This window comes from Lagenorhynchus albirostris, chromosome 6 (genome assembly GCF_949774975.1).
Source record: "Lagenorhynchus albirostris chromosome 6, mLagAlb1.1, whole genome shotgun sequence".
In the NCBI taxonomy this organism is placed as follows: Eukaryota; Metazoa; Chordata; class Mammalia; order Artiodactyla; family Delphinidae; genus Lagenorhynchus; species Lagenorhynchus albirostris.
Window position 1 is genome coordinate 115,034,524 of NC_083100.1, and position 19,362 is coordinate 115,053,885.

The 19,362-nt window shown below is 40.6% G+C and overlaps 1 protein-coding gene across 15 annotated transcripts in view; it reads right to left on the reverse strand.

Moving 5' to 3' along the window:
• The window catches only part of WDR33 (WD repeat domain 33), a 103,930-nt gene that overhangs the window by 9,526 nt on the left and 75,042 nt on the right, over positions 1-19,362 (reverse strand). For 3 of the 15 annotated variants that reach the window (XM_060153084.1, XM_060153083.1, XM_060153082.1), the window contains exons 8-19: positions 11,639-11,765; positions 10,244-10,398; positions 10,072-10,150; positions 9,538-9,648; positions 9,080-9,174; positions 8,780-8,866; positions 8,409-8,548; positions 7,616-7,768; positions 5,896-6,981; positions 2,625-2,733; positions 1,240-1,344; positions 973-1,080 (exon numbers count right to left, since the gene is read on the reverse strand). In XM_060153084.1, the coding sequence (XP_060009067.1) occupies positions 973-1,080; positions 1,240-1,344; positions 2,625-2,733; positions 5,896-6,981; positions 7,616-7,768; positions 8,409-8,548; positions 8,780-8,866; positions 9,080-9,174; positions 9,538-9,648; positions 10,072-10,150; positions 10,244-10,398; positions 11,639-11,765 (2,355 nt within the window). Of the gene's footprint in view, positions 1-972; positions 1,081-1,239; positions 1,345-2,624; positions 2,734-5,694; positions 5,872-5,895; positions 6,982-7,615; positions 7,769-8,408; positions 8,549-8,779; positions 8,867-9,079; positions 9,175-9,537; positions 9,649-10,071; positions 10,151-10,243; positions 10,399-11,638; positions 11,766-12,005; positions 12,096-19,362 lie in introns of those variants that run through there. The other 12 variants (XR_009541204.1, XM_060153091.1, XM_060153094.1 and 9 more) reach the window with 8 other exon arrangements.

Sequence of the window (19,362 nt, forward strand, 5' to 3'; positions counted from 1 at the left end):
GGAAGCATGGGCCTCTCTAATAACTGCTTTGTGACCAAACAGCCTTGCTGTACTTCTGTTTCAGGGTTTATATAAACATTTTTTCTGTCCCTTTCTATGAATGATATCCCTCGTCTATAATATCATCACCATTCTTCGCAGATAAGAGCTTGGAAACCCACTAAAGATTTTTTTTTAAATATTTTAATATATGTAATATATTCAGAGTACTGAATAAAAATGGAAAGAGGCCAATTACACTGAGTTTAGTGTGAAGGGATTTGTTTTCCTGGCTACTGAATGATTATTGCAGCCATTGTAAATGTACACCTATTTTCTGTCAACGTACACTTTAAATCATATATTTTTTAATGTAGATGGCAAAGGGACACTCTTGCTTCTAAAACAACTAACTTTTAAAAGTGAAATTCCTCCACTTGCCCAGCTCATGCCTTTTACTGCTTTTCCCTGGCAATCAAGATGAACTTCCTTTCCTTACAGCACAGTCGGCCATAATCCTTACCCTTCTAACAGCCTTCCTCTCTCATTTTTACGCATTTCTCTTGGCCATTTCAATTCCTCCTCACCATTCAACATGTTTAAAATACTTGGAAATCTTAGTATAAAAATACACCATGAGAAGGACTCTCTCTTCTTTCAAGCTTTCTCTGTCCCCTCTACCTTCCCTTCTTTCCTTCCATTAAACCAGTCCTCTCCATGCTGAGGAAAGCGCGTTCGAAGTTGCCTTTTTGTTCAAATACCCCAGGCGTCTTTCCTCCTGGTAAACAGCCCCTCACTTCCCAGTGTGACCCTGCAGCTAATGGCTCCTTCTTTGCCTTCATGTTGCTTGGACTTCGTGTGACCTCAGACACAGCAGACCTTTGACCTGAGGAAGCTGAACACATTCCATTCGAACTTACCTATGAATAATAATCCTCCCATTACCTCTATCTGCTTAAAAGTACCCTGGCTCCTCCAAAGAAAGAAACCCACCACTACAAATCAGAAGGGATGTGGCCCCCGGTGACGGGCGGTGGCGCTGGTTAATCCAGTGGGGGCCGGCAGGGCCACTTTCTCGGCTCTCCCTTCTCCCTTTGGTCCCTGGGAGGAGAAAGGAGGAAGAGAGAGACGGGGGTGTGGTGGGGGTGGGGGTGGTGAAGAGAAAAGGGGAAGAGCAAGGAGGAGAGGGAAGTAGGTGGAGACAGACACAAGGTGGGGGAGAGGGAGAGAGGCAGGCTCTCGGTTTGCTGATGGCTGTACCTTGTGGGAAACAGACTTCTTTTCTTAGGGTCCCCAAATCCAGAATTGGTTCTTGATGCTTTCTTTCTCTTTTTCCCTGTTGGCCACGGCTTCCATAGGATGAGACTAAAATAAACATTTTCCTAATTCCTTTATCTCTCCCTTTCTTACCTCTAGTGACTCATGTAAATTCAGGACTAAGTTTTAAATTCCCAAAGTCCTAGGGCTGAAAATGCTGACAAGGACTTTTCTTAATCTAATCAAATGGGGGCAAGAAACCTAACATGTACCACAAGGTGCTGTGGGCTTAGCCAATTAAAAATTAAAAGGGGTCTAGTTCTTTGTAGTGACGTCTCCACAATGCTCACGATTCTCTGGCTTGTTCCCCCGTGAAAAGGCGCACTGAACGTACAACTCCATCCACCCGCACTCCCTCCCGGTCCCACCCTCTAACTCTCCACCCAGGAGCTGCCCACTCACCGCAGTCCCGCTCCAGCTCTTCCTGCGCGTGTGAGAGCTGAACACCTCGCAAAGCAGGGACTGCGGCTCCTGGGTGTGCCCCCTTCCAACCCTTAGGGGTGACTCAACTTCCACAGAGCCTCACATCTCAACACGGACAATTCTCATCTCTGTGCTTTTCATATCATCGACAGCCTGAGGCACAACACACTGGTACATGGCTTTCTTCTTTTCAAAGGGTACAGAACAATGGAACCAGCTAAAGAATTCAGTATATGACACAATTTCAGGGGAGGAGGGGGTGATATTAAAAACACGGTCAGGGCTTCCCTGGTGGCGCAGTGGTTGAGAGTCCGCCTGCCGATGTGGGGTACACGGGTTCATGCCCCGGTCCAGGAGGATCCCACATGCCGCAGAGCGGCTGGGCCCATGAGCCATGGCCGCTGAGCCTGCGCGTCCGGAGCCTGTGCTCCGCGACGGGAGAGGCCGCAGCAGTGAGAGGCCCGCGTAGCGCAAGAAAAAAAAATAAAATAAAAAAAAACACCGTCAAAATCTCTGAATTCTTTATCCCATCAAAAATTTACACTGAGCCAGTTCAGCTCTCTGGGATGCTAAAAACATACGCTTGCATTCAGTTAGCACAGGAACCACTCCCATTCCCAGGAGATGAGCAAGGCCGGCCTGTGGCCCAGGCCCTGCTCTTGGTGGTTGTCCAAGGGGTTTCACTGCCCACTTCTGGTAGTAAGCAGCTGTTTCCTCTGGGCAGAATTTGGGCTAACTAAAGCAAATCTACGAAAACAACATAAGACAAAGCTATTGCCTGAATTGACTATGCTCTTATTTTTCCTAGAGGTTCATTCTATCCATTACTTACCAGTAAAACTATTGTTAAGATTTACCCAAAGGAGATAGAATATAATCTCTTATTCAGCCAAGCAGATATTTACCTTTGTTAGGGCCAGGTCCTTGTCCAGGGTTAAGAGGGGGGATGCGACCTTGTGCTCCCTGCTGCCCTAGGCCTGGTATCAAGGGTGGGGGGCCTGCGTTCTGTCCTTCCTGAAAAGATGTTTTTAAAGCGGGGGTGTGAAATCAAAGGCTTGTGCTTCATGAACAGCAATTGTATCATAATGTGACAAGATAAAAACACTAGGTTACCCCAAAGCTTCCAGGAGTAAATATACACCTAGTGACATCATAGCAAAATTGTCATTAAATTGGGGGAAAGGAGATACTTCTCTGACCATAATAAAAGGAAACACTTGTATTTTAAACCTGCTGATAAGTTTTATTTAAAGCTAAATCTTTACTTGTAATGCCAAGCAAGAACCTCAGTGGAAAGTCAGAAATCATAACATAAAACAACAACACTCTGCACACAGGCGGAACTTCTAGCAAAAGTAAAGGCTTGGAAACCCGCCAGGATGGGTAAACTCTGCTCTCGCATCCATGACCCCTTTCCAGCTATAGAAAATATCCATCCTCTCAAGAGGTTATGGCCAGGTTTAAAAGGCGGGGAGCAGGAGAGTAAGAAAGGGGTTCCTGATAGCAAGGTGTTCACTCACTGCTTTCTCCTTTCACTCCCTAACCTCTACTGTCTAACTCCCCCGTGCTCAGCACCCACTACGCATTCCCAGCTACGTTACCCGGGACATGGGTTCGGGACATGGGTTCGTGGGTTCTTGCAGCTTCTGTCTGATGCAAACCTACTGCTCTGATCCTCTTAACCTCCTTGCTCTGTAATCCCAGCTTGTCCCCAGTCCTAATATTCTGTATTTTTATCTAGCCATGTCTAAATTCAGATTCCCCACACTGCCCAGTGACCTTGGATCTGGTCTCTTGACAAACAAATAATCAAATATATATCTAGTCATTCCTTCATATAAAAAATGCATTTAGTGACTGGACCTACCATGAGAATAGCAGAGTTTCAAAACCATCAATAGCAAAAGTGCTTTCACATTCCAAACTAGCTACAAGAAAGAGCAGCGTTGATAGGACTCATTTATAGCACTGCAGTTAAATTGCCATCATTAACTCAATACCAGTAATTTCCATATTCCTTTGTTTCTTGTCCCTTTTATTCAAGGGCAGCTCTTATCAACATCTTTCATGCTATCACTGTAACACCTGAAGGCAATTCCATTAAATTTAACCAACTGGTTAAAACAACTGGTTTAAATAACTGACCTGGGGGACTTCCCTGGTGGCTCAGTGGTTAAGAATCCACCTGCCAATTCAGGGGACACGGGTTCGAGCCGTGGTCTGCAAGGATCCCACATGCCGCGGAGCAGCTAAGCCCTCACCACAACTGCTAAGCCTGTGCTCTAGAGCCCGCGAGCCACAACTACTGAGCCCACGTGCCACAACTACTGAAGCCCACGCTCCTGGAGCCCGTGCTCCGCAACAAGAGAAGCCACCTCAATGAGAAGCCCGCACACCGCAACAAGGAGTAGCCCCTGCTCGCTGCAGCTAGAGAAAGCCTGCACACAGCAACAAAGACCCAACACAGCCAAAAATAATAAATAAATAAATAAATAAATAAATAAATAAATAAATAAATAGCTGACCTGGTCAAAGTGAAGAAAGTCAGATATCAGTGTAAGAAATATAAGCAAAAAAAAAAGAAAAAGAAATACAAGCAAAGCTTTTTATCAGACTTCTGAGATGTGAAATGCCCTATAATATATTAATCCTCCATTCTCATGCCACCAATATTTCTATAGGTCAATTAAATTTTTAGAGCCACTTTGCTTTTCACGTGTAAAATCTTTTACTATATGATACAATAAAAACTTATTAAATTGTCCCCAACAGACCTGTCCTCTGGAATATGACATGTTTATATAATTTCAGTCACAAGGTGATAGCTAAAGTTCATTATGTTTTTATCCTCCAAAATGAAAACTGTTCATTCACTAACATAAGGTTAGGTAGGTAAATATTATAAACACACACAAATATACTCTGTATTAATAAAACATATATTACTTTTAAGTCTTAGGACAGTTCTGGAAGGTAAACCTAGATTTATTAAACATCCTAAACTCTGAAAGTGCCCAATAAGTTCTGGAAATAAACTCAAATGCCATCAGATTCTTCATTGGTATGACATTTTTAAGTTCTGGAAGATGTGCTGAAGAGGAACATATAATCTAGTTATTTTAATTCAGTTGAATCCAATGGTCACCTTCCCATTACAGACTCTCTGAGGTGTTGTGTGTTCTACACACAGCATCCACAGCAGGCCCTCTTCCACAGGAACCGAGTGCCTTGCAACACCAGCTCACTCAGTCACTCACTTCCTTTTGGTCCACGACTGACTTCAAGGACACAAACCCAGTTGTTCATACCCAAATAACGCTTTCAGACTATGAAATTCAGAAAAATGTAGACACCACAGAGCCAAACAGTGTTCAATCCACTCACGCCCATGCAGTCTTCTGTAATTCAGCCCAGGCAAACTGAACCCTCATCATACCACCTCTCAAGCACAGCTCAGAGAATGGGTAGAAAAACTTGGCTGACAATAACAGAATCCTCTAAAAAGGGCCAAGAAAATTTCTACAGAAATACTCCCTCCTGTAAACACTTTTATATGTGAGCTAAAAAAAACAACTTGAACAGAACTTCATCCAAAGGGTCACCATTTGAAAATGCACAATTCTGGACTCAAGAGATCTCTAAAAGCATTCACTGAAATGAAAATAGTGAGATCACAGTCTACAGTATACTCATGAGTTAAACACCCCACACTATCTTAACAGTAGAGCCGGCAGGCAGATCAGCAGGCAGATAGGGGGTGGCTCAGCTGTCCGGCAAGCCCATGAAACACCAGCCTACAAAGGCAATAGCCCAGAAAATAGAGCAGGACAGGATCAGAGCCACCCATGCTCCCTCCTCACCCTCCTCAGGGCCACAGCTCTTTTGGAGCCCTGGGACAATTATGAACTGTATTCAACAGGGACTGCATCATTTCTGGAAGAACCTCTATTCAAAAACATAGGTTGAGAAGTAAAGATTCATATTGCGATGTATTTGGTATCTACTTAATTACTCTTATTTCTTTCTTCAGCCATGATGCTATTCTCAAGCCACCATCACTACTTGAGAGACATCTATACCAACTGTGATTGCCTTTCTCAGCATTTGGAAGTGCCACCTCAGTGCAGAGTGTATTTTCCCAAAGTGTAATGCCTACAAATTGGAAAGAAATAATACCTGGTTGAAGGGGGCCCGGGGCCCATCACCTAGCAGAGCTGTTTTCTGCTGCTGGAATGGTATTGGCCCTTGAGATGGATGTGGCCCTCTTGCCGGGTTCTGCTGTCCCTGAGGTCCAGGGGGCCCTTGCATGCCACCCTGGGGTGGAGGTCCCAAAGAGCCCTGGGGCGGCCCCTGCTGACCTTGTGAGCCTGGAGGCCCTCGCAATTCCTGGGGAGGGCCCATCATTGATCCTTGGGGTGGAGGCCCCTGCATGCCTCGCATCTCCTGAGGACCTCGCATCTCCTGAGGGCCATGTCCCAGCAGTCCACTTGGAGGATGAGGTCCTCTCATCTCTTGAGGCGGGTGGCCCAGCATCATCCCTTGGGGAGCAGGACCCTGGTTCTCTCGGGGGCCTGGAGGACCCTGCATTCCTCTTGGATTCAATCCCATCAGAGGTCCCTGAGACACAGGACCTTGGATCCCTTGAGACCCTGGCCCACCTTGCATCCCATGAGGATGGGGAGGTCCTTGCATTCCTCTGGGACCAGGTGGTCCCTGCATACCTTGAGTACCAGGTCCCTGAGGGCCCAAGTGACCCTGGGGACCAGGTGGGCCTTGGGGGCCTATGTGACCTTGTGGGCCAGGTGGGCCCTGAGGACCCATATGACCTTGAGGACCAGAAGTGCCCTGTGGTCCAGGTGGTCCTTGAGGTCCCAAAGGGCCATGAGGTCCAGGATGCCTTTGCATTCCTTGGGGCCCATGCATGTCCTGAGGCCTCGGCAACCCCTGGGGTGGGCCCTGGGGCCCTTGTGGTCCCATGAATCCTTGTGGCCCCCCACCTCCCTGATGCAGTGGAGGACCCTGTGGTCCCATTTGTCCCTGGGGTCCAGGGGGCCTAAACTGTCCCTGTGGTCCTGGAGGCCCCATTTGAGCCATGTTCATTGGCATCTGCTGAGATGGATGAGGCTGTTGAAAACCTTGAGGAATCTGAGACATTGGACCTTGTCCTGGAAAGGGCTGGGGTCCCAGGAGAGGGGTGCCAGATGAAGGAGGAGGCTGAATTTGCTCAGCCTGTTTCTGTGCAAGTCTTTCAATTTTAAGTTGCTGGAAAGAAAGGAAGAAAAAGCATGCTGATAAAAATGCCAGAGCCCTTAAAGATGACAATATTGCTATCACTTATTTCATTAGGGGAGTCTCAAAACAAACATAAGGTACTGAGTGGCCTCTAGAGTCCATATGATATTCAGATGTTCTGAAGGTACTCAGGCTTCCAGACTCTAGAATGCTTCTTTTTAGGTGCTGGGAAACAGCAGTCAGGACTATTTATATCCATCTTGATCAGGGAAAGCCCAACAATTTACTAGTGTTTTATCATTCTTGGTAGCTGCCAAAGGTAGGGAAAATAAGAACAAACCACCTGTTCTAGAGCTGACAGAAAAAAATTTTTTATCCGTGGATAAGTAAATGAATCCAAATTAAAACTATGCTGGTTTATCTTGTCTATTAAAAAACGTATATTCAACTTAGGTCTACTTGCTGCTTGACTGATCTGGTTTTAAAAGTCTAAGAAACACGATTCCTTTAGAAACTAGCTTCCTAATGCAGCAATAAGAAATGATATTGCTCATCAGACCCATCTGAGAGTCCACTCCCTTCTCCTTAAGAGCATATCAATAAACAAAACGTTAATCACTACTTTCTTAGATCATCTCGAATCCCCCAGAAGAGCGTCACACACCTCCAGAAGCTGTGGGTTAGTATACTGTAATGTGGCCATCTCTTGTTCGATTTCTGCTTGTGTTTTTTTCTTCTCTTCCAATTTAATGTCTTCTTTTCTGTCATTCAGTACCTCGTTTGGGGCAGGAATTGGGACTTTATTTTGCATCCAAGCCTTGGGAAAGAAGAGAATATTAAAGTATACTCTAAGTGTGTAAATCATAATGACAGAATGAGAAAGCCATTCTATAATGTCAGTGGCTCATTCCAACCTGGTGAATGCAAGTCGGCTCAGCTGGTAAACTATCTTTATTTCTAATACTAATTCTTAGTGACACAGGAATGGAGTCAGGCAAGCACATCACTAGGTAGAAATTGTAGTTGATAAAAGCTGCAAGATCTCACATGTTATTAAGATGCAACACCTGCCTGCCTCTTCAAAAGGACACGTGCACTCTGTGTTGAGGGAACAAAGTGGAAGACAGACAAAATATGTTGAAGAGGGTCAACATACTCTCCCTGCTCCACGTCTCTTTTTTCCTGCTTCTGATAGCTTGGAATGATAACAAGGAGGTGAGAATAAAAGAAGACCTAGAAAAGATTCATGACAAACTCAGGACTAACTGCAAAGCAACACATGGGAACTATGTCTAATAATGCCTGAAATATGTGAAGAATGCTCAAAAAATGTCTGTAGTACAGAAATACCTTCAACAGATGAGATAATCCAAGAGAAACCTACTTCTGCACTTCAGTTAGACTTACCAAGCGGAGTCTCCCACCAAGTGGGCAGGGGTGCACTTCTAGTTACTCACCTGCTGAAACTGAGCAGGAATAGGTTTTGCATAAGGAACTTTCTTCTGAGGTACTTTTTTCTGATCCTTTTGCATCACCTCCTCCATTCCCCAATCTAAACCTGGAATTGTCATTTCAATTTCGTTTGATTCATCTTTCCCTGAAACCATAAAGAGAAGTAGTTAGCCAAGGAAATAAAAGAAAGTGGTCACTTCATCAATGAACACATTTTCGGAAGAACAGATTCTAAATATCATGCAGTTTACATCACTTTTATCAACATTTCTCAACATACATCATTTTGGCATTTTCAACATAATTTAATATCATGATTATAAGAAATAGGTAAAATTACAGAAAAAGTAAAATTTATAGGTACAACTTCTCTTACCCATCTGTTCTTGTTCCATAGCTAATTTTAGTTGTTCTGGTATTCCCATCCCTGGAATTACTGCCAGGCTATTAGGTTCAAGGTCATCTATACATAGGAATACAGCCAGTGTCAATAGAGATTTTATAAATGTATCAGGCCAATAAAATTAACACTTTATAAAAATGAAAATTATTGCTGGTGATTTATAAATCCATAAACTATAAAACTAAAATTCATTTTGCAAAATCTTCTCAACACCTAACACTTTTATAACAGAATATCAGATTTCAAAGACAGATAAACATGCAAGAACCTCACCGTATTCCACTCCATCTTCAGACATTCCAGGCAACAGGTTTAGATTGTATCGATCTCGCATTTTATCACCTGGTCGGTTTCGGGTCCAAAATTTGCTGTAAAAATAAAAGTATTTGGAGGGGGGAGGAGAGGAGTATGGTTTCAGTGTATTTCTGGGCACTTAACAGTACTTAGCAGTCCTCTGGCAAAAACAACAAAGTTTTACAATGCCTTATTCTAAACATTTTTAATGTAGAAAGACATTTTTTAAATTAGAAGGCAAAACAAAATTCAAATAAGAAAGTCATATTCAATACCCAATCTCCTTGTAATATACGTATTTATAAACCACTACCAACATGTCCTTAAGAGTAAGTTAGAAAACAAATTAATACATTCCTATATGAATAAAATATACATTTATCTCCTGCTGCTCCATAAATACAGTAATTCCTTGTTATTTTTGACATAAAGCTTACCTAGTATGGTCATTTGAGCCTGAGCAGAGAATATGTCCAAGAGGATGCCAAGCCAGACTCCAAATCATTCCTTCATGGGCCATCTCCATCCCACCCACTTCTTTCTCTACCCTGTAATGGCACCACAGAAAGTAGTCTTTCTCACAAAAGTTACCCAACCCCTCCCCCACCAAGAAAGACATTTTCTTTTAGTGCAACACAAAGCTACCAAAGTCAGTTACTTTAAATCTGGTCAATTCCACATGTTTCAGAGGTACTGATTTGTCATCAGGAATACAGTCTTTTATCCAGAGTACCTCAGAGGGGAAATGCTTCAGAAATGACCTCACCACAAGAAACAAGGAAGTTGGTCTTACTCTCCCTTCAAGACTTCCATAGCCAAAAAGAGAGATGCTAAGTTTTCTGTTCCAAACTGGGTTTACAGATACAGGACATATGAACACTCAGAAAAAATACAAAACACTATCATTTTTCTCATGTTCAGGTGCTCTCTTCATAAAACTTACAACTTTTTACATAGTAAGTGCCACATACCCAACATGCCAGAATAACAAAGAGCCATCAGACCCTCCACTGGCAAAAAGTCCTTCATGAACAGGATGCCAGGCCACAGCTGTAAACAAAAACACGGAGAAGGACAAAACTATTAGGATCTCAGAACACTACAGGTAATAGTCAAAATGAGAAGCATATCATAGCCGCTGACCTGTAGCTTCTTTCTTATGACCTCGGAAGACTTGAAGCTCTTCTTTCAGGTTTCGGATGTCGAAAAGTTTACAGAGGTGGTCACGTGATGCTGTGAGTAGCCAGTTACCATTGAGATTTAATTTCACTTCCATTACTGTGTTTTTATGGGCATGACTACAAACAAAGTACCAAGAAAATAATCTGTCAGAATTCAAAACAAGTATAAATCAATATAATGGCCATTTTTCTTGAAAAGCACATGGCAGTCAAGATGGCAAGAACTTTGGCCTAGAAGTAATAAAGCATGTAACATTATAGGACCATGGTTAAAAGTACACGTGAAAGAAATAGGTCAAAGACAGAAAGAAATAATGTCCATTATCTAAGCACAGCTTTCACTAACTAGTTAAAATAGGAGAACTTCAACTGGATAGAAAAGTTTATCTGTGACGCAGGGGAAGCACTTGAACACATAAATTAATATTTGATAAAGCTCATTCAATTTTAAAAATTCAATGAAGCTTCTCTCATTAAGTCAAAGCAATTTTAAAAAGGACACAAGATAGTTTGAGGGTTAATTTGAACTAAAGACTCTGCAACCGCTGAGGCCTGCACAATGCACATCTCCAAGGAGCACCATTCACAAGGCGTCCTATTTGGTTGTGGCCACTGGAGCTGTGCAACAAGGCAGCCTTGCTCCAGCCAGCTCACTCTGGGTATAGCTCAATTCCCAATCAGAAGGACCAGGATACAGCTGCTTAGTCAAAAAAACGTTAACAACATATTCATAGAACTGTGAATGTTTACTGATAATTCAAAGAGAAAATTTTTTATGATGTGGCTGCATCATAACTAAATACCTCAGATAAAAACTGAGAACTGATTCAAATATGAAGGGAAAATTTCTCTATAAGTAGATGTAGTGAGATGGAGAAAGCTGGGCTGTGTCTAACAAATGGCACACATGTCGGGACTTCCCTGGTGGTACAGTGGTTATGACTCCACGATTCCAATGCAGAGAGCGTGGGTTCGATCCCTGGTTGGGGAATATGATCCCACATGCCGTGCAGCCAAAAGTTTAAAAACAATGGCACACACATCAATTCCATACAAAATGTATTATGATGAGGAAACAGTAAAGCTAGAAGAGTAGCAATAACCACCTCCTCCCCACCCCCGTGACGCCCAAATTAAATTTAGATGTATGTGGCAGAACAAAAATCAAGCCTTATTTTATTAGGAATTTAGAGAGAAATCATATTTAATAAATAAGAAGGCTCTAGGTGTAAGTCCATCTGTTGTCTACACTACTTTTTCAGGAATATATGAGAGGAAAGAAAAGCTAAAAGGTAAAGAATACAGGCAGCTTTGCTCCCCTTGGTTTAGGGACCAAGGTGGGGTTCCTATCACTTACAGTGTTGCAAGACTCTGCCCAGTCTTGGGATCCCAGAACTTGATTGGCTGTTGACTATCTTTACTTCCTGAAACAACTAACCCTTTTGTTGGATGCCAGTCTACACACTTCACATCAGCACCGTGCCCTGTCGGAAACAAGTGAAGATAAAAACCTAATCAGCATAGATATTTCAAACAGGACTCCATTCTAAGTTAAACCAAAATAGAGAAACCTATTAAATGTTTTGATCCTAGTACTCAGTCATCTTCAACTTTTAAAACAAACTCTTTTGGCCTTTGTGTCTGGAAGACTTTTGGGTACAGCAACCTCTCCTCCTATGCCACAATGCACAGGGACCATTCCTCTTCTCCTGGAACTAAGCTCACCTTCTCACGTACTTGCTGGTAGGCCGGTCAAGATTTTTGGAAGCCCCTGTAAAGCTGTGCAAACTTTTCATGATCTTCTATGTATTGTCCTAATTATTAGAAACAATGCTTGTCATTCACTTTAGCTTTCCTGCTTTGAAGTAGTCCCTACAGATCAAAAGTCCTAAATTCAGATTGAGACACCACCACTTTCTAGATGTGACAATACGAAAAGTATTCCATCTTTCTGATCCCATTTACTGAAACGCAGAATGGGAAAAATAATCCCTGCTTCATTCACACATATGTCAGATGAGATGCCAATAAAAGTTAGTCTATCGAGTGCTCACTATATGATAGGCAGTGTATCGAGCACCTCTTTAAATCCTCTCAAAACCCTGAGAAAAGCTAGTCAACAATAACAGGAGCTGGAATCTGAACCCTGTCTGTAGGAATAGAGATAGTTCTCTTAACCACTGTGCTAGAGCATGAGGTTGCTTCAAAAACGCAACAGATTAACCGTTACTAAAAATTACGAAAGTGAAAACCAGAATTTACAAAACTGAAAAAAATGAGCATGATTTTTGAAAACTTGTTGCTGTACAAAAAGAGCCTCAAGAGTATTTTATATAGCAAATGCACTAAGAAGCAGGTGAAGAGGGAGGTAAACAGCATTTGAAAGGGCTCCTTCTCTGACCAGGCTCAAATCCAGCTTCTATGGAGTATGAGGTGGGAAGCAGGAAGGATACAGAAGAATAGAAAAATAGGGAAGTAGGGAAGAAGGAAGAGATGGTTCTAGAGGCGCTGGAGAGTGAATGTGCACCATGCAGAAGGGAAATTCGCATCTCAAGTAGGCAAGGACTTATCTAAAGCTCATCCCAGGGCTGGCGCTCGGGAGATACCAACTCTCTGGAGGAGCTTGGCAACGTGTATTAAAAGTTCGGAAAAAGTACGTATCCTGCAACCCGCTAAACTCCACGTCTCAGAATTGATCATCAGGATACAATGGGTGTCCAAAAAGATTGGCATATAATGATGTTGACCGACATAGTTTATTTTTAAATGCTCCTGAATAGGAAATATACTACAGAATAAATTTCAGCATGGCATATGTGCTCAATGGAATATGATGCACCTATTATAAATGATTCTATAGATAATTTAATGGCATGATTAAAATGTTCATGATACTAAGTTTATTAAAAAAAACAAACACCAGTGTGTATAGCATTCCTGATGCCATCACTGTAGAAGGCAAACAAATTAATAACGAGTGACTGTGTGTGCATATCTATATAGAGAAAAAAGGCAGGAAGTCTAGACACCAAGCTGTTATAATACTAAGCTGGATAGGACTTTTAAGGTGATTCTTATTTCTGTGTCTTCTGTTTTTATATTTCCTATAATAAAAATATATTATTTTGTAACTAGGATCTGAAGGTGGGAAAGGGGAAAGAGGTCTCGTTGTTGCCTTAATTTTTTATTAAGAACTGAGGATGGAAAAGTTGGACAGAAATATAATTCAGTCCCCCAGCCCCTTGCTTGCCTTAAGGACTTTTACTGTTATTAACAATTTTATCCTTAAAAGATATGGCCAGGGAATTTTAAAACTTTATGGGCCACTATCACCTGAAATTAAATATTATGTATAGATACGTATGTATTTTTACCAAATTTGAGTACAAAGTGCGTGAGAAAGTATTTTTAAAATGTGATGCACTATGCAAAAATGTTCATATTCTTAGCTGCCACTTCTACCCTCACCTTCTCTGGGACACTTTTATTACATAAAGAAAGTTGAGCTTAGTTTAAAGAAGTATATGCAAAAACAAGAAAACTATCAACCCATAAGAAAAGAACAACAAAATGTATTTTAGCTGCTTCACTTTTGTTTTAGGAAGTTTTCAAAAATATTTCAGTAGAATTCAAACAAGTGAAAAATCCCATCCATCCCTTTCTGTTAAATGAATTTACCCATATCCATATATATCACTAATATACATCAAACTGATTGGAACTGATTCGTGGATGTTATTTTATTGGTCACTGTCCCTAATAATAAAAATAATACTACTGGCAAACACATATACTCCTTATGTATGGTACTATTCTAAGCAAAGAATGTATACTGAGTCATCATTTTACATGATTACAAAGCACAGATAGGTTAAAAAAGTTGCCCACGATTATACAGATGATGTGTGGCAGAGCAGACACCTGAATACAGGGAACCGGCCCCCGAGCCACTGCTCTTAATGCCTATTCTATACTGCCTGATTACGTGTGAAAGGTTACTTTGAGAGTTACAGAAGGAAAACAAAAATATGTACCTTCCTATTTGCTTCTCTATGCATAAAGACTCACCAAAGGGCGGTACATTGCAGACAGGGTACTGAAATAGAAGGGGGACTATTCAAGCCTTTACATTATTTTACTTTTGAAAAATGTATATGTATTATCTACTTTAAAAAAATTAAATACAAATAAAATAATCTAAGAAAATATGTACAAAAAAGTATGTGCAGGTTGCTAACATTTGTGGCTTAAAAAGAGACACACACACACATACACAGAGCACACACATACATTTGCTTAAAAATGCATAAAATAGGGCTTCCCTGGTGGCGCAGTGGTTGAGAGTCCACCTGCCGATGCAGGGGACGTGGGTTCGTGCCCCGGTCCGGGAAGATCCCACATGCCATGGAGCGGCTGGGCCCGTGAGCCACGGCCGCTGAGTCTGTGCATCTGGAGCCTGTGCTCCGCAGCGGGACAGGCCACAACAGTCAGAGGCCCACGTACCGCAAAAAAAAAAAAAACTGCATAGAATATGTCTGAAAGAATATGAAAGAATCTGATAATACTGACTGCTACCAAGAAGGGGAATTGGTACCCTTGTACCCTGGGAACAAGGGTAAGGAGAGTTCACTGTATATTATTTGGTAAAATATTGAAACACATGAAATGATCTATTGAGAAAAATATACAATTAAAAAATTTTATTTACTAGATAACAGATTGATTACCTGTATGAAATCTTTACAAGCAGCATGTCATTTTCATAATTTTTCATGAAAAAGAATAAATAGATTAAGCTGGCATAGAAGCAAATTGATATGCAACTGCTTCCTTCTCCAGGGAAAAAAGTTACTGAATTCCCAATGAAGTGACAAAAACTATTTCAAATGATAAAATTCTACCCTCTCATGTCAATATGATACATTTAGATCCAGAAGAATCTGACTGATAGAAATCTATCCTAAGAAAATAATTTTCAAGGATTTTTAAAAACTCTTATTTTTAAAATATGGTATTTGAAGCCTTGTTCATAAGTTTAAAAGTATAAAAAATTTTAGAAGTGGAATGACTAAATGAACTGTGCCACAGTCCCAAAACAAAAGAAACATACAACTACTACAATGAAGACTCTGGGAACAAAGAAAAACATGCTCATGAAATAAAGGGAACTTTTACAAGCAAACAACACAGGCACAACCTGTGCATATGCTATGAGAATGACTATAAAAATGTACACATATATTTGCAAAAATGTAGATACGAATAAGCAGGAAATGAAAAACATATTGGGATTGTGAGAAAAAAGGTAAAATTTTTCTATCCACATTTCCTCTAATGTTATACTGTGGTTTTAACCATAAATAACATGGGTTAGATTTTTGTGTGTGTGTGTGAACTTTTTGATATGTTTTTAAAATGAGAAAAAAAATGCAAGTTACTTAGCTAGGTAATGTCTTATCCATCAAATTAGCAAAAATTAATTTTGGTGACACCCAGTGTAAGTAAGTTACAGACGCTCTTATGCATAACTGGTTGGAAAGTAAATCAGTACGACTTTGCAGGGAGGCTTTTGGCCCTATCAAAATGTTAAATGCTCACCACCTTTAATTCTGTAATCCCTCTGCTAGGAATTTACCCTATGTTTGTAGCTGTAAAAGCACACCAAGATTTATATACAAAGGTATTTATTACACCGTGTTTGAATTATAAAACTGGAAACAACCTCAATATAAATCAGTGAGGGGATATTTAGAAAAATTAAGATAAATCCATATAATTGAATACTATACGGCTGTTAAAACTGAAGCTGAAACTGAATCTGGAGTGACAGAAGTGTTTTATATCTTGATTATGGTGGTGGTTTCAAAAATGAAGCAGTGAGGGCTTCCCTGGTGGCGCAGTGGTTGAGAGTCCGCCTGCCGATGCAGGGGACACGGGTTTGTGCCCCGGTCCGGGAAGATCCCACATGCCGCGGAGCGGCTGGGCCCGTGAGCCATGGCCGCTGAGCCTGCGCGTCTGGAGCCTGTGCTCCGCAATGGGAGAGGTCACAACAGTGAGAGGCCCGCGTACCGCAAAAAAAAAAAAAAAAAATGAAGCAGTGAGAAGGAACTTTCTGGAGGGACTGAAATGTTATGTATCTTGATTATGGTGTATATATTTGTCAAAATTCATAGAACTGTACACCTAAAGAAAGGTAAATGTTACCATATGTAACTTACACCTCAATAAACCTGACTTCTAAATAATATAAGCAGAAAAGCAAGGTGTAATTTAGCCCCATTTGGAAAAAAGAAAACTTAAGCTGTTAATAGTTTTTTAGGGAGAAGAAATGGTATGGGAATAAGAAGAAGTCATTTACTCTTCTGTACTGCTTGAAGTTTTTAACATGCGCTTTTATTACTTTACTTAATGTCAACTGGCTTTGGTTTCCCTCTATTCAAAACTCAAGGGACTGACTGACATCAATTAGCGCCTGTGTTTGTCAATACAGAACTAACCAGTGCCTGTGGTCCCGGGAAGATGTGCTTCAGAACCTCAGTGGGAATGAAAGTTTTCGTTGAAAGCTCTTGGACTCGCTATGGCTGAACTAAGTTTCAAGGATAATATGGGTTTTGTGACCTGGCATGCTATATATAAAAACTTAATCTTATATAAATTATTATCTCGTAGAAAAACGACTGAGTCCCAAACACATGGCTTATCAATTTCAACCATTAACCCTAAAGAACGCCTTTACAACAATTTTTATCATTTCAAAGGTCCAGAATTTCAGCATAGAATCATTCAAAGTTCTTTGTTACCCCCAAACATGGAAATTTTAAGACTGTAGTATCTGCAGTGCTAAAGCAATTAACACAGACTTAATGGAAAATTCATTCATGTGACAACTGTTTTTTATTGGCCTAGATATTTTAGTACTAAAAACATCTTTCTAATGGCTCAAGATTTTAGGACTGAAAACTTCTTGCCAATGAAAGACCAAGTATTTTTTAAAGTGGCATTTAAACGTTTCAGAATCAAGCCCATAAAAAATACAAAGATACAACTCTCAACACCACCAAACCTCCTCCAGATACTATAAAGCCTAACACAGGAAAACGTAGAGCCCTGCAGGGGACTGACAGGAGTCTAAAGGCAGATTGTAGTAAACACGTACAATCCTTAGTAGGATGGCAGAGCTTTAAGAAGCCAGTGATGTGGGCACAGAGTTACCAAGTAAAAACTCTAGGATCCCCAGGAAAGGTAACAAGTAGCTCGGCCATACTGCAACTACAACTATGCTTAAAGAAAGATTTCAATATTGAGGTTTGGGGGTACAACTGCCAAATTCTAAAATATCCCAACTGCCAAAATCATCAAATAAAAAACAAGACTGTCATGATAAATCTACACGTGACATTCCCTTTGAATGCTTATAAATATTTAAGAACTTAACCTGCACTGTTCAATATAGTAGCTATTAGCCACCTGTGGCTATTTAAATGTTTTAATTTAGATTAAAAATTAGGTCGCTCAGTCACACTAGCGACATTTCAAGTGCTCAACAACCACCTGTGACTAACAGCTAGCATACTGGACAGCATAAACACAGAGTATTTCCATCATCTCAAGAAGTCCTATTAGACAACACTGATTTAGACTGTAATTAGACATTTTAAAGAAAGTCTCCTTGAATTTCCATAATCACATTATTTTTATTCCCTATCTCAGTTACACAATGAATAGCAACAACAAAAAAATTACCTTCAATTGATACTTGAGCTAGTGAAGACCTACAAAGTTATACAGCCTTGTAATTTTTACAAGAGAAAACTGAGGCCTAAAAGGGTTTAGGCCAGTGGCCAGGTGGCCAGGACTGCCTTCTTCCCGTTCCAATCTTCCCTTCACCTCACTAAATATAACATCCAAATGAAGTGGCAGAAGAGGTCCTTTTGTTTTGTTTCACTTATCAAATTCTGCTTGCTCAAATGTAACTGAGGGTGTAGAAGGCAAACTTCTACACACCTTTCCATCTCTCAGAACTGTACAAGAAAAGAATTTAGGGGTAAAATCTAAAGATAAACACATAAAAAAGAATTACTTTTTAACTATCTGAGAAGTAACCAGATTGACTTCGAAGACCAGGGTCCTGTTAAATGTGGCAACCATGACCCAACTCCACCCAAAGAAATTCCAAATTAATCTAACCATACTGGGTTACTCTCAGAGCTTAAGCTTTGAGGGCAATGAGTTCTGCATCATTTCTTTGCTAGCTAAACATTCCCTCAGGGTGCTAGCTAGATGAATAGTGACAGAATTAGCATCTCTGAGACACTGGTGGCATTGCTTTGTGGATTAACCTGTGTCTGACATGCCAGAATTGTTTAGCTTATTATTTCATAATTATTTGCAGAAAGCAACCATTAATTGTGCATTAGAATTTATACCAAATGGGGAGGTAAACAGTAATTTTACTTATTCCACTTGATTATACTTTCACACATTCATCTATCTTTCACTTGTTCACTAATTCAAAATAAGTGTGCTCAACAGCAACATTTATTGGGTTCCTATTATGGGTGCTCAACCTCTAAAATATGTGACCACCAAATGAAATAGAATTGAACACTGGGGAAGTATCTGTGGAATCACACAGTCCAGGTACAATAACTTTCAAAAAAGTTAATACTTAGCATAAATGTTTTCTGAATATAGACTGAAATTAAGCCAGCAAACAATTAATGCAGGTGTTTTAGAGACCCTCTCCACAAAATAAAAACAGAAAAAAAACCTCTTTTAAAAACAATGTTACATGACTATGCTTGAAATAGGAAGGTGCAGAATGCAAAAAATAATAATATTTTTCCTAATGACAAAATGCTTAATGTGGTGTTGTTTTTAAAGGAGATCCTAGAAATATAATGCAGAGACTCCTTAATAAACCCTAAAATTCTGAGAATAACAGGACAGATGGTTAGGTCCTTAGCTGTTTGGCAAACAGCTCTAGACTTACTTTTGTAGAAAGTGGAGTCTTCCTGTTGATTAATAATTTCCAATCTCAGAATCGTAAAGTGTAGTGCAGTGAACGCTAGGAGCCAACAA